The sequence below is a fragment of the Monodon monoceros genome, unplaced genomic scaffold, assembly GCF_005190385.1.
Source record: "Monodon monoceros isolate NGI ecotype Baffin Bay Population unplaced genomic scaffold, NGI_Narwhal_1 Super_Scaffold_3, whole genome shotgun sequence".
Taxonomy (NCBI): domain Eukaryota; kingdom Metazoa; phylum Chordata; class Mammalia; order Artiodactyla; family Monodontidae; genus Monodon; species Monodon monoceros.
This window is the reverse complement of record NW_021703780.1, coordinates 76,450,550-76,463,315: the sequence shown is the minus strand read 5'-3', so window position 1 is coordinate 76,463,315 and position 12,766 is coordinate 76,450,550. Positions and strand designations below refer to the sequence as shown.

General features: G+C 43.4%; 1 protein-coding gene across 3 annotated transcripts in view; it reads right to left on the bottom strand.

The window, feature by feature from the left end:
* Positions 1-12,766, bottom strand: part of SYNPR (synaptoporin) — a 291,233-nt gene that overhangs the window by 138,877 nt on the left and 139,590 nt on the right. Inside the window, exons 1-2 of one of the 3 annotated variants that reach the window (XM_029243021.1) lie at positions 9,303-9,439; positions 7,095-7,127 (exon numbers count right to left, since the gene is read on the bottom strand). The exons of 1 other annotated variant lie outside the window; for it this stretch is intronic. In XM_029243021.1, coding sequence (XP_029098854.1) covers positions 7,095-7,127; positions 9,303-9,326 — 57 coding nt within the window. In that variant the 5' untranslated portion in view covers positions 9,327-9,439. Of the gene's footprint in view, positions 1-7,094; positions 7,128-9,302; positions 9,685-12,766 lie in introns of those variants that run through there. One more of the 3 variants, XM_029243022.1, reaches the window with a different exon arrangement.

The window sequence follows — 12,766 nt, the reverse complement described above, 5'->3', positions numbered from 1 at the left end:
TGTGACCTTGGACAAGCGGCTCAGGCTCTCTACATCTCCTTCTCCCCACCTTGGAAATACTAATAGCAATCCCTCAGGATGCTGTTGGGAAGGTTCAGACTGTGTGAGGTGCAGAGCACAGTGCCTGGTAAACAGTAAGCGCTGTCTAAACGTCAGCTATGTGAGCTCTTAGCATCATGCTGTGTGACCCTCATTCCAATATTCCTAGACTTATGAAAGGAGTCCAAGCCTTTCAGGATTTTATGAGCTCTAATCCTTCCCTCTTCAAACCCCCTCAAAGAGTTATTATGAGGATTAAATGAATTAATATGCATGAAACACTTGGAGCCGTGCCTGTCACATAATTAGTACCCAAGATGGCTTAGCTTTTATTTTTAGCCCTTACTACAATGATAATTAAGTCACTTTTGAGGGATTTTTAAATTGCCTCTTCCCTCATTAGACTGCAACTCTTAGCAGAGTAGGGACTACATCTGTTTTAGTCACTTCTGTATCCTACATCTTAACACTGTGCCTAGCACACAGTTGCTGCTCAATAAATATACAGTAGAAACATAAATGAATGTGTGAACAAATGAATGAGTGAATGATTGAGAAAACATGCTTGCCTTCCTGAAGAGATCCACAGGGGAAAAAAAAAGCCTTGAGAAACACTCTCCTACAGTGTAGAGGCAGTGGGAGAGAGAGAAGGCAAGCATATTGGGAAACTGGTCTGGGGGAGGGTTGGAGGAGATGTCTTCCAAACTCCTCAGAGGATGAGGAATTTATAAATACCACTCAGAGGAAAGAGGTGAGTTGAGGGAAGGAGACTGGGAGAGGGCTGCCAGCAGATAATGCTCCTGGAAAAAATACCAGCTAACCAACTTTTCGGATCAAATGTGTCAGGAGATGCTTTGAGGCAAATAAAATATGAGAAATGAGAAACCTTTGAATTTCCTACACCAAGGGCTAATGAGAAACTCAGGGTGGGCAGCAGGAGGCTTTCCCTGAGCTTTGATCCTTAGGGAGGAAAAAATTGGGATTTGTCAATTCACCTGAGGAGCTCTCTCAGGTGGAGAGAGAAGAGGGTTAAGGTCACACAATATCAGGTCAGAGATCATGTCAACCCCCCTCTTCCCAACCCCTCATAACGAATGGATTATGCCTGGACAGATGGCAGGGAAAGGCTTCCGAGGAAGTTGAAAGGGAAGCACAGAAGCATTCCCTGAGCTGAGCTGATTACAGGGAATTGCTTTATCCATATTGCATTTGGTTTTATTATAGTTATTCTTCAGTGAAGATACTCTGTCTCTGCAATTTATAATATGAACATAAATCTCTGCTTGAGATAGAATTACCCATCAAACCATGGATAGACTACTTTAGGCCCATCCCACAACTGCAGTCATTTTCTTGGTAGACTGGGGAAACATTCCCCCTCACCCCATGCACACATCAAGGGCACTGAGTGAAAACTGACAGCAGAATGAATTTTGATTACAGAGGGAAGGACATAATGATACAATTGTCTAGGCCCACGTGGTCTCCAAAGGGTTTTCTCATATCATTTATGAGAGCGATCCTCTCCAGAACTCTGGGGAGGGGACCCATTATTTCCATTTTACAGATGTAGAGACTGAGGCCCAGAGGAGACTAATGAATTGTCTAAGACCATGAGTGGCAGAGGCAGGATCTGGATCTATTTCCTCTCATTCTAAGTTCAGTTCTTTAAGACAATGCAGGCAGAAGATAGCTTTCTTGATGGGCATTCTGCCACAGCAATATGCTTGGAATGACTCTTATCTTGGCAAAAGCCACGAGGGTCTCAATAGTGACAGATACCTTTTAAAAGTTCATCAGATGATGAAGGATGTGGGCCCAGGTACAGTTGGAGGCCTTCTCCTGGGAAAGCCCTGCATCCATCCAAGCTCAGGAGTACATGTGATGAGCACCACTGCAAATTACTGCCTGTCTTTAATGTGTTCCAGATTCGTGTCCACAACTCTTTTAAGATCCATCCAGGAGCTCAATGTCTCCTGTAGCCTCTAATGAGGCTGAAATATGGTTAAACTAACCCCAAAGATTCTTGGGTGTACCCAGTTCAAAATGTAGGGTCGATCTCAGGCACTCAGACTTCTGGTGGTAACCCAGAACACATACATTTCTGGTATGTGCCAGATCCATGAACCGGCCTTTCTCCATTTGAAATGATTCTTCAGCTCATTGGGCTGGAAGTACACTGAGCTCTGCTTTTATCATCCTTCTGTACTGATTTCACCATAAGGCCTGGAGAAATGCAACTCACCTTTCAGGGCTTCAATTTTCTGACTTAAAGAAATTAAGGTTTAATGTTTTACTGTCACTGGCAAGAGGTCAGATGGTTTGAGGATGTCATCTCTTCCTGCTGGGATGCTGACTCATACAGTAGGTACATCTGACTTCAAAGCCCGTGCCCCATCCACTCTGCTGGACTGATCTCTAGAGCTTCCTGTGGTTTTTGTGATGTATCACTCCACATTCCTTGAACTACTGAGGATGGGAATGAAGAAGGGATGCTGCTATTTGCTATTTGCACTAAGAGTGCAAAACCACCCAGTTAACAAATACTTAGTAAGGAGCCAAGCCTGTAGACCTCCATCCACAGCTACATTGCTATTATTTCCAGTACAGCCTCAAAGAGAGAGTGTGCTTTAAAAATACTTACCTTGGTTTTCTCATTAAATTTTATAACTCTGTAGAAAAACACTGGGTTTTTGTGTCAGGACATCTGAGTATGAATCTAAGCTCTATCCACTATTAGTTGCAAGAATTTGGGCATATAACAATTCTAAATGTCCATTTATTCATCTGTTAAAAGGTTATTATATTTTCCTATTGCCTCATTTGTTGATTGCTGGAATCAAATGAGACAAAATGTAAGGCAAATGAACATGGTAAAGTGTTATACAGAAGGGATATAATGGTAAAAAAAAAAAAAAGACTTAGAGATGCCTTACTTGTCTTTGTTAGACACGTTGTACAGAATATTTGGGGAAAACCACTGAAAAATCCTGGAGTTAACCATGCAGCAGTGTATCTGAAAGTCAGAGAAGTAGAAATGCTAAGGGAAGATTCGGTCAAAGCTGTTGGTTATTACTCAGTTTCTTGCAAGGTTTTAACTAGGGATTATTTGGCATTGTCTGGAGATAATTTTGGTTCTTACAACTTGGTGGGTTGGGGGGGCATTTGGCTACTGACATCTAGTGGGTAGAGGCAAGGGATGCTGCAAAACACCCTGAAATGCTTATAACAGCCCCACATCAACGAATTATCTGGGCCAAAATGTTAATAGTGTTGAAGTTGAGAAATCCTGGCCTACTAGAAGCTGCTTGAGTTCAGAAACTAGTATACCGTATTTATTCCTGTGTTCTAGCACCTAGTGTTGCACTTGGCACAAAGTGGGCACTATATATATATATACATTCTGAATAAATGAACACCCACAGAGAACCCGATAATGTCAGTTAGAACTAATCATACTGCCACTGCAAGTCTTATTTCCTCTAGGCACCCTCTCTGTCTACTCTTCTAGCTTCTTTACTTTTCTGTCCTGTTGTAGCTTCATCCCTCTCTCCTCCTCCCAACATCGGGCAAGAGTGAGAATAGCGTATCAAATCTGAGGATGCCTTGTAACGATAAATAATGCTTAGAAGGCACAACTACAAGACTTCCCCCGGCTCCCCACCTTCAGACCACTCCGTTTCAGCCAGACGAATAATCACATCAGTAAATAAATGGATTAACTCTCTGAAGGAAATGGATTCCTTCACTGAGCATAAACAGACAGGACCAAAAGCACATATTTCCTGCAAATGTCTTACTAGAACAGTTCAATTATGCTTTTAAAAAGACACATCCTGAACCATGAAAAAGAAACTAGGTTTAGATGAGAAAAAGGAAAATGAAGGCATTTAGTTCTGGGAGCACAGATATTATGTCTATCTGTTCATCACGGCATCCCTGAAGCCTAGTGTGGTACCTGGCACTTGGTAAGCATCCTTAAATATTTGCGGAATGCAAGAATAGCCTGGTGAAGTCAACACTCCAAGCCTTCCCTCAAATCTGCCCCCAGTTAAAAAAAATTAGTTTTTGGTCTCAACCATTCAATTTCATAGGAAGGCAAATTGAATGTCATAGGCTTTGAAAAATTATATCCCATTTCTTCCCTCATCCAAAGCTAGATAAACATATATGGGTTCATCATTGAGAGGTAGATGTCACTATGGTGACTTGAAAAGTCCTCAAGTAATAATCTATATTGGGCACAAATGTTCTTAAAGCCATTTTTTACCAGAAATAAAACAAGTCTAAAATATTTGTCATATCTTTGCCAGAAAGCCTACTCAGAGACAATGTGTGGTAATTTGGGAGGATTTTAAGATTCTGGAAGCAGGGCTAAAGAAGTCACATGGGGATTATCAATGGGAGGATTTTAAGATTCTGGAAGCAGGGCTAAAGAAGTCACATGGGGATTATCAATAGAAGCATTTTACCCCCAACCTACCAGTCCCCCCCCAAACTCTAATGAAATGATTACCCCCTTACATTTGGCCAACCCAAAGCTCCACAGTGAACTGATTGCCCCGTGTTGGGAATAAGCTTTCCAGAAACCGTAGTGGAATGCATTTGAAGTTGCCCAGGAACCATTTTCCATTAAGACTTTTGGCTAGGATCTGTTCAAAAATGATCACTGTAAAATCTATTAATTATGCAGATCCATGAGTCTGCAGAGTAGTGACTGAGGTGCTTCCATTCTCAACTCATCCCTAAACTTTAAACATTTAAAGGCACACCAATGACCAGGAGCCTCTTCTAGAGGACTGAACGCCTCACGTGTTCCTTTCAGGCTCAAAATCCTCCCTGATTCCATCTTCTTAGACAAGGATGGAACAGGCCCACCAGCTCTGTTTGTACACCAGCTTAGAATGTTTGATGACAAATTCAAGCCTCGTCCCACGCTCATTATGTCTTAACACCAGATGCTATTCCTGCATACTCAATAGATCATTTTTAAGCTCTTAAGGATCAACTTGATTAAGTACACACATCCGCAGCCAAAGAAAAGGCAGCAGGAAATGTAGGTAAGATGAAAGACAGTCTCTACTGTGATTTATTTTGGATTTGGTCTCCTCTCGGAAGAAAGCTCTATCTTGGAGATGGAGACTGACATGCTTTATAAAACTGTCTCTAAGCTTAGTTTTAAGGGATAAGCCTATATTTCATGAACACTGGGGATGAGTACAACATATTTCTTTCAAGTGCTCATTTGATGACTGTTAATATATTTAAAACTCTCATAAATGCTGGTGGAAAACGCAGATTGATTTAAATTTCTTTATCCTGACTGGCTCTAATACCACACTCTCTGATTAAACCATCCAATTATTATTATTTATTTATTTTTTGCGGTACGCGGGCCTCTCACTGTTGTGGCCTCTCCCGTTGAGGAGCACAGGCTCCGGACACGCAGGCAGGCTCAGCAGCCATGGCTCACGGGCCCAGCCGCTCCGCGGCATGTGGGATCTTCCCGGACCGGGGCACGAGCCCGTGTCCCCTGCATCGGCAGGCGGACTCTCAACCACTGCGCCACAAGGGGAGCCCCCAGTTATTATTTTTTAAGAGCAAGGAAAAGAGGTCAATAAGTTTTACCTCTGACAAAAATGACTATCATTTTGGAAACACATCTTACTGAGTACTGCACTCTGATCTCTTTAATTTACTCTACACCAGGAGTAATTCAAAAGCTAGCACTATTACATGCAGCAGACCACACCAAGAAGTCAATATTGTGTCAACACTTCAAAACTGAACTCTTAATCCTCCCAATTTGGGATGGGTTGTTTTTGTTGGTTTGTTTGTTCATCTGTGTTTTTAGATCCCTCTGGTTTGGGGTGAAATAGAGCAAAAGTGTCCTAAGCTAGGTTCTCCCTTCTAGCAACATTTTCATCACTCACAATCCTTTCTCTCTCACTGAGGGAAGAAAATGCAGCATTTCACAGGCTCACCTCATGACGGGTGTGCCCTGCTTCTAGTCTGAAAACTGCCAGTGGAGGAGAAATTTCAAACATATTGATTCTACTCAGTTGCATTTTCCTCCTAAAAGATCCAGTTGAATTTTATTGGCTTAAATGGATTTCAAATGGAGAGTTCAGCGCTCAGGTGCAAAAGAATGCATCTGGGGCCTCTGAGTTTCAACTTTGTCACACTTCTCAGCATGCTTATTGGCAGCTGTTTTCATTTTTTCATTACCCAGGTGGTAGAGGCGCTTTGCAATATTCTACCTGAAGGGCCACGTCAGTGCTTTCCAGCTGGCCACAGAGTGCGAGAAACTCATGCTGGGGGTGAGTAAAAAATAAAAGGTGAGAATTTTACAAAGTCTCCACAAATACATCAATTCAGTAGCAACTGCTTTTTATATTTTGCATCAGTGATAAACCAGATACCTTGAGGTATTGATATGGGTGTTATCATCACATCTTAATTTTGACTCTATGTTCGAAAGATTGAAAACCAAAGGGATGGATTTCTTGTGATCAATTAAAAAAAGCTACCTTAATTCAGCCACTTCTGCATATAGCTCTCCCTAGACTGGCTCCCTCTTGTGAGATCCACATCTTTATAGTTGAGTGGAAATACAATGCACACTTGCTAGTTACAAACACATAATTAGCCTGGAGTCACAAAGGCAGAGCCTGAGAAGAAGGAGGCTATGTAGCTTCAGAGGGGGGGAAAAGCACTAATGAAAATATGGTGTAAAAAAAAATATGGTGTGTTATGGTACACCCTGCAAGTCACTGCAGGCTAGGAGTCGGCTGTAGATTGTACTGATGAAGTGAAACCCTGGCTGAGGAGAGAGATGAAGAGCCTGACTCTGGAATGAGCCTGTCTGGCTCTGAGTTTCATCATTATCACCGTGTTGCCACAAACAAATGGCACACTTGCCCTCTGTCTCCGTTTTCTTATCTGTAAAACGGGGATTTATCTGTAAATCTCCCTCCTGGGATAGCTGTGAAGATTCAAGGAAACAAGCCACGTAAAATGCTTAGCACAGTGCCAGGCATACAGCAGGTACTTACTAAATGGAAACGACGACTGCATTCCTCACCTTGCTAAAAAGAATAAGTGGTCTCATCGTGAAATGAAAATTCCCTTTGTTATTCTCCCCTACATGGCACAGATTTTTATTCCTTTGAAGAGACTACAACAGTTTTGAGGGTAATGGCATTCTGGACTTTTCCAAAGGGATGCTTTCAAGACCAGGCACGTTCATCCTAAATCACACAGAAGGTCTTGACCTCTCCAAGATACAGATGCCCCACTGCCCTTCCTATATCAGTGGGTGCGAGCCTGCTGGGAGCCCTAACGGTTTTGTAAACTGGCAACCCGCAGGACAAGACAGGTGCTTTCACCTACAGGGTGACCCCCCCACCCCACCGCCCAGATCTGCATTCACTTCTGTTACTGAACAGCTTCAGAGGATGATCAACTCCGTTTACAGCTAGCGACTTTGTACATAACCTGTTAATGACGGCCATGTAAAGAGAAAGATGACAAAAATATTAAGGGATGTTGGGGGAGTGGGTGTTTGGGGAGACAAAGACAGGTGTTCAGTGCTGTTGAGTTTCCTTAGCAGTAAATGCCAACAGCCCAAGGATAGAAGTTTTCTTTTTCAACAAACTACCAACTAAGGAACACTTGGTGCTCGTGAGGGTTTATGGCATCTAAGGCTGTTATAAGGAACATGCTTCTTGTGACCAGTAAGAGGCAATGTAAGTTCATATGGGTTTAGAAGATTTTTAAAAAATGTATAATAGTTTATTACTATACACTCAAATGAATACTTTAAATGTAGTCTTATTTCTTTTAAATTTTTACTGGAGGATTTTTGAGGCTGAACTCAAATAACCAAAATTCAAAATTCTGTTTGTCAGAATGAGTAGTTCCATTCCAGCTTGCAAAGGGTGTGTGAGGGGCAGAATGCCCAAAAGAAGCAGACGTGAGGACCACATTCCTAGATTCCCAGACACTAGTGTTCCCATGAGCTGCCCCTAGATTACTTCAGGATCTGAATCATTGCTCTTCCGAAAAAGAATTCTATGCCTAAGAGGTCTAGGCACACATGACGTTCCTAACTTTACTTTCAAAATCTCTGAAGAATAGTCAGACCCGCTCTTGCTTCTTATTCAGTGGTGCCTTTAACTTTCATTATAAATATATTCTCTAATCCATTTCACCATGAAAAAGACTATGCAGATTTGTTGATTGTGTAACAAAAAGAGAAGATGAGAACCTCAGTTTATTTCCATTAGAGCAATTATTTAATCATCCAATCATCTCTGTCTAGGATAATTATATTGACAGACTTTCTCTCAGAGTTCTGAATTAACAACAAAGAATTCAGATCCTCTAACACTCTCTAGAAAAACAGATGATAGAAAAAAAGCAGTTAACCAGGTAATGCCTTTAAAAATCATAACTAGCAGTGGTGAGCAGATCACGGTATGGCACTAGTTTGAATTGAATAACAGCAACTTTTTCTTGATCAGCGTCAGATACAGAAACATGAGAGCCAGGGCTGGGCATTTGACAGACGGTGGCACAAACACACAGTGCAAAGACAGAAGAGAAGCAACAGCCACTTGTGATTAGATCTTTTCAAGGAATTCTAGAGATGTACTTTAATGATCTGAACACTTTTCATACATTCAGTTCTTTTAAAGGTGCACGTACCTCATCTTAGAGGAAACTCATCTCATCCATTCTACCCTGGCTTAAGGCCTCATGAAATTAGCACACCCTTTCTTGGCAAAGCACAAAATATTTGGTAACTATTTATGGAGTTTACGAAATTCTTGCTCTGACATTGAGGAAGAAACTTTAATTAAAATGATATGCAGATTATGGCACAATGAACATACTTAAGACATTAAACACTCCCGGTGGGAGGCAGAATGACATTACATTTTTATGAAGCCAAACGTAAGTTTGCTTAAATAGTTTCCTTACTATGTTCAGAGAAACCCAGCGCATCCTTCAACAACTAAGGTAAGCATCACACTCTTATACAACAGAGCTCTCTGGCTTAGACAGATGAATATGAGCAAGCAAAGTAAGAAAATAAAAAGACATTATCCCTAAAGATTTCAGAAAATGATATCTGGAAAGATACGTGACTGTACAGTCTAAATCTATGCAAACACACACACACACACACACACACACACACACACGCACACACACCCCACCCCCAGCCAGCTGTAAATCAAGAGAGATATAAAACTTACCGGAGCAAATATCACCATACACATTTACAAAAGAATTGATCATCCAACTTCCCTCTCCTGAAAGAAAATAGAGGCTCTCTCATACTAAAAATCAAGCTTCTCTGTCCACAGCACGAGCCACTGGTCCCTCTTTTTATGAAGCAAAGGAGGAGAACAAGAAAATCAATGAGGAGGGTAAGTGAGATGTTATACCAATCAGGTAGCAGCTTCTGCCTTATTTGCAGAGAGATGGCAAAACGGTCATATTATTAGACAGTGACAACCCACAGTACAGGAACCTGATACTTCCCTCTGGTGAAAGGCTGCCTGGCTTTTTGGGAGGTGGTTACCATCCCACACTTGGCTCTTTGCTCCCAACTGCAAGGGCAGGACCGGCTGCTTTGAGCAAGCCAGCTGCATCACCCAGGGAGCACCATCTCCCCCTTGAATCTGCAAGCCCCCTCCTCCCTCCACCCAGTGCTTAAAAACAAACTGGGAAATCAAAAGGAGCTGGGAATTTGTGTGTCCAGGGTGCGTGGGGGAAGTGGTGGTTTTAGAAAATCCTTATGAATAGATTTGCATAGATTAAGGAGATGTGTATACGTTTGCTTAGAAAAAATTGCCCTCGTTTTTATGGAAATGCCTGGATGCGATGCCTGATGCCCATTTGGGAAATTCACACACCACCCATAAATAATCACTAAGGTGATGGTACCTGAAGACAGGCTTTCCGGGCTCTGACAACTGGGGAAGGGACGAATTATGACTCGATTGCTTACTCGTCCCAGGAGTGTGACTTAAAGTCTCCCCAGCCAAATCTGAAAAGCGAAAAGGTTTCAGTGTGACCTGGGTCTGCTTTGTCTACAAATGGGCCTCTCTAGAGGGAGATGAGCTTGACAAGTTCAAGGGGCTGAAAGCATGGCATCCTGAGGCAGCACGATTTGGAGGGATTGGCACTGAATTCATGGACAGGGTGCCCACAGGTGAGACACTCTCCGCACGCTGGCTTCCTGAGGACCCCTTCTCTCTGAGGTCTACACCACAGCAAAGGAGGAAGAAACCCGCATGCGTCTTCCCTTCACATTCCCCATCAGGAGCCCACTCGGGACAGGAATAGTGTTAGGATGGCCCAGGCATCTCTGCTTTATCTTTTGTGTGGTCGGTGATGGCCCGACGGAAACTCACCTCAGCTGGCCGGCCTTTTTATTGGTGGTTGTTAATTCGGACTCTGTCCTGAGTGTTTCTTTGGGTCCCCCTCTCTGTCTCTGTCTCACATACACACCAGCACGGCAACAGCAGTCATTACCATCACAGCTCCCTCCTCCCTCTCCCCCTCCAAACACACGGTAACAACTCAAGGACGTCAGGAACCAAACAAACAAACAAAACCTGATGAGGAGTCAGGCCACCCGGGGTCCAGCCCCAGCCTTCCACTGACTCGTCATGTGACTTGGGAAGTACCTTAAGGTCTCCTAGCCTCAGTTTGTCTTCTGTGAAATGGGTACACTAACACCTCATAGAGCTGCTGGTGGAGGGGAGGGAACAGATGAAAAATGGCTATGGCTTTCAATGCACGTACAACCTGGGCTCAGCATCCTGCAGCCGTCTGTTTCCTCCTCCTCCTGTGATGTGCCTGTTCCTCACACATTACCCTCCAGGAGACTCTTGAAAGTTTCAACCTGTACGTGGTCCCTTTGCAATTCTGATTGGAATCTCATTCCCCCCACACTCTCACCTCCACTCTCCCCACTGCCACTCTTCACCTGCCAGTTGAAAGATCACTGCATTTCAAGGAGAGAAGTTACTCAGGGGAGTAAATTAAGCAAATGAACCCAGTTGAAGCAAGGAAAAAAAAAAAGGCTGAGAACCACCAGGCAGTTCCATTAGCTCTCAGTAGGCATTTGTGGAATAAATGAATGAAAGACTGAAGGAATCGGGTCCCTGTGCTAAAGGCCACAGTTCCTGCCAGGCGGCTGGTGACCCGCAGTGTTAGAGCCGAGTTAAAGCGATGCAGTTCCAGCCACACACCTGCAGGGCAGAAGCACTCTTAACAGTTTCGGGTGGAGAGTGAGTCACTTTTATCAGGGTTTTGAATATTAAGGCCCCATTTCCACTAAAAGAAGTTTTGAATTCCATATAATGATGCCAAACATTTCTTGAATATTTGTCTGTGTCAGGTACTAGTCTAAGTTTTTCATTTGTTTGTTTGTACAAGTGTGTTATCCTATGTGGGCCTCACAGAACCAAGAGAAGTTATGATTTTCATTCCGGTTTACTGAAGAGGAAACCCAAGACCCAAAGAGTTAAGTAACTTATCCAAAGGCACACAGTCAACAATGGGTAAAGCCAAGATTGGAACTCAGTTGGATGCCAGGCGCCAAGCCATTAACCTCTCTGTTCTAGATGTCACATTGCGGCATTTACATTTTTATTTACTCAGCCTCCAGGGTGGGCATGATCCACATATGGCTCCACGGACCCTGGCATAACTCCACAGCTCTTGCCACTGCTTGGATTCACACCACAGAGACTGGGAGGCCCAACTGTAGAAAGGGGGCCTACCAAGCTGCCACAGCCCCCGCCCGGGGTCTGCTGCATTCTGTGTGGACTTGACCTTATTTAAGCCCCTGGAAGATGGGAGGTGTGAGGCTCAGTCTCGGGATTGCCAGTGGCCTGCTCAGGGACCCTGGGCGTGTCCCTTCATTTGTCCATCTTTCAGGTTTTCTCATGTTAAATGGAAGGGTTTCCACTGAGTGATCTCTAAAGGGCTTGTGGGCTCAACTTTGACCAGATAAGGTTCTAAGACTAATGGTAGGATTCTATTCTGCTGCTGGGGTCTGCTCTTCCTGCCTCCTATTTTGTCCCAGATAAAGCGTCCACATTCTCTCCGGCTCCCCAACACCCCCTGCCTTCCTTCATCTCTCACCTGGGCCACTGTGATAGACCCCCTGCAGACCTCCCCGCCTTCACTCTTATCCCGATAAAGCATTCTCTATATGTTATCCAGACTGAGCTATTTAGAATATAAATTAGTTCATATCACTCGTCTGAGAAAAATAATTTCCGTCATCGTCCAGTAGGTTGCATGTAAAACTCAAACTCTTTACTGTGTCTCCAAAGCCTTATGCGATGAGGCTCTCATCTGCCTTTTTGTTTTTAATCTAATTCCAACCCTCTACCTCCCTACTATTCAGCCACACTAGCCTTTTATACCTTTGCACTCGCTATTTCTTCTGCCTGGGACATTCTTTCCTCAGATCTTTGCCTGCTCTCTTCCTTTGTCACTGGATCCTTAGTTCTATTGTCCACTCTTTAGAGGGTCCTTCTTCCCTGATCACCAGACCTAAAAACACCCTCTCTCTCCCCAGTCACTCTCTTTCATGTTACCTTGTATTTTGTTGTTGTGGTCGCAGTGCTGCTGGTGGTGGTGGTGATGGGGTGTGTGTGTGTGTGTGTGTGTGTGTGTGTGTGTGTGTGTGTGTGTG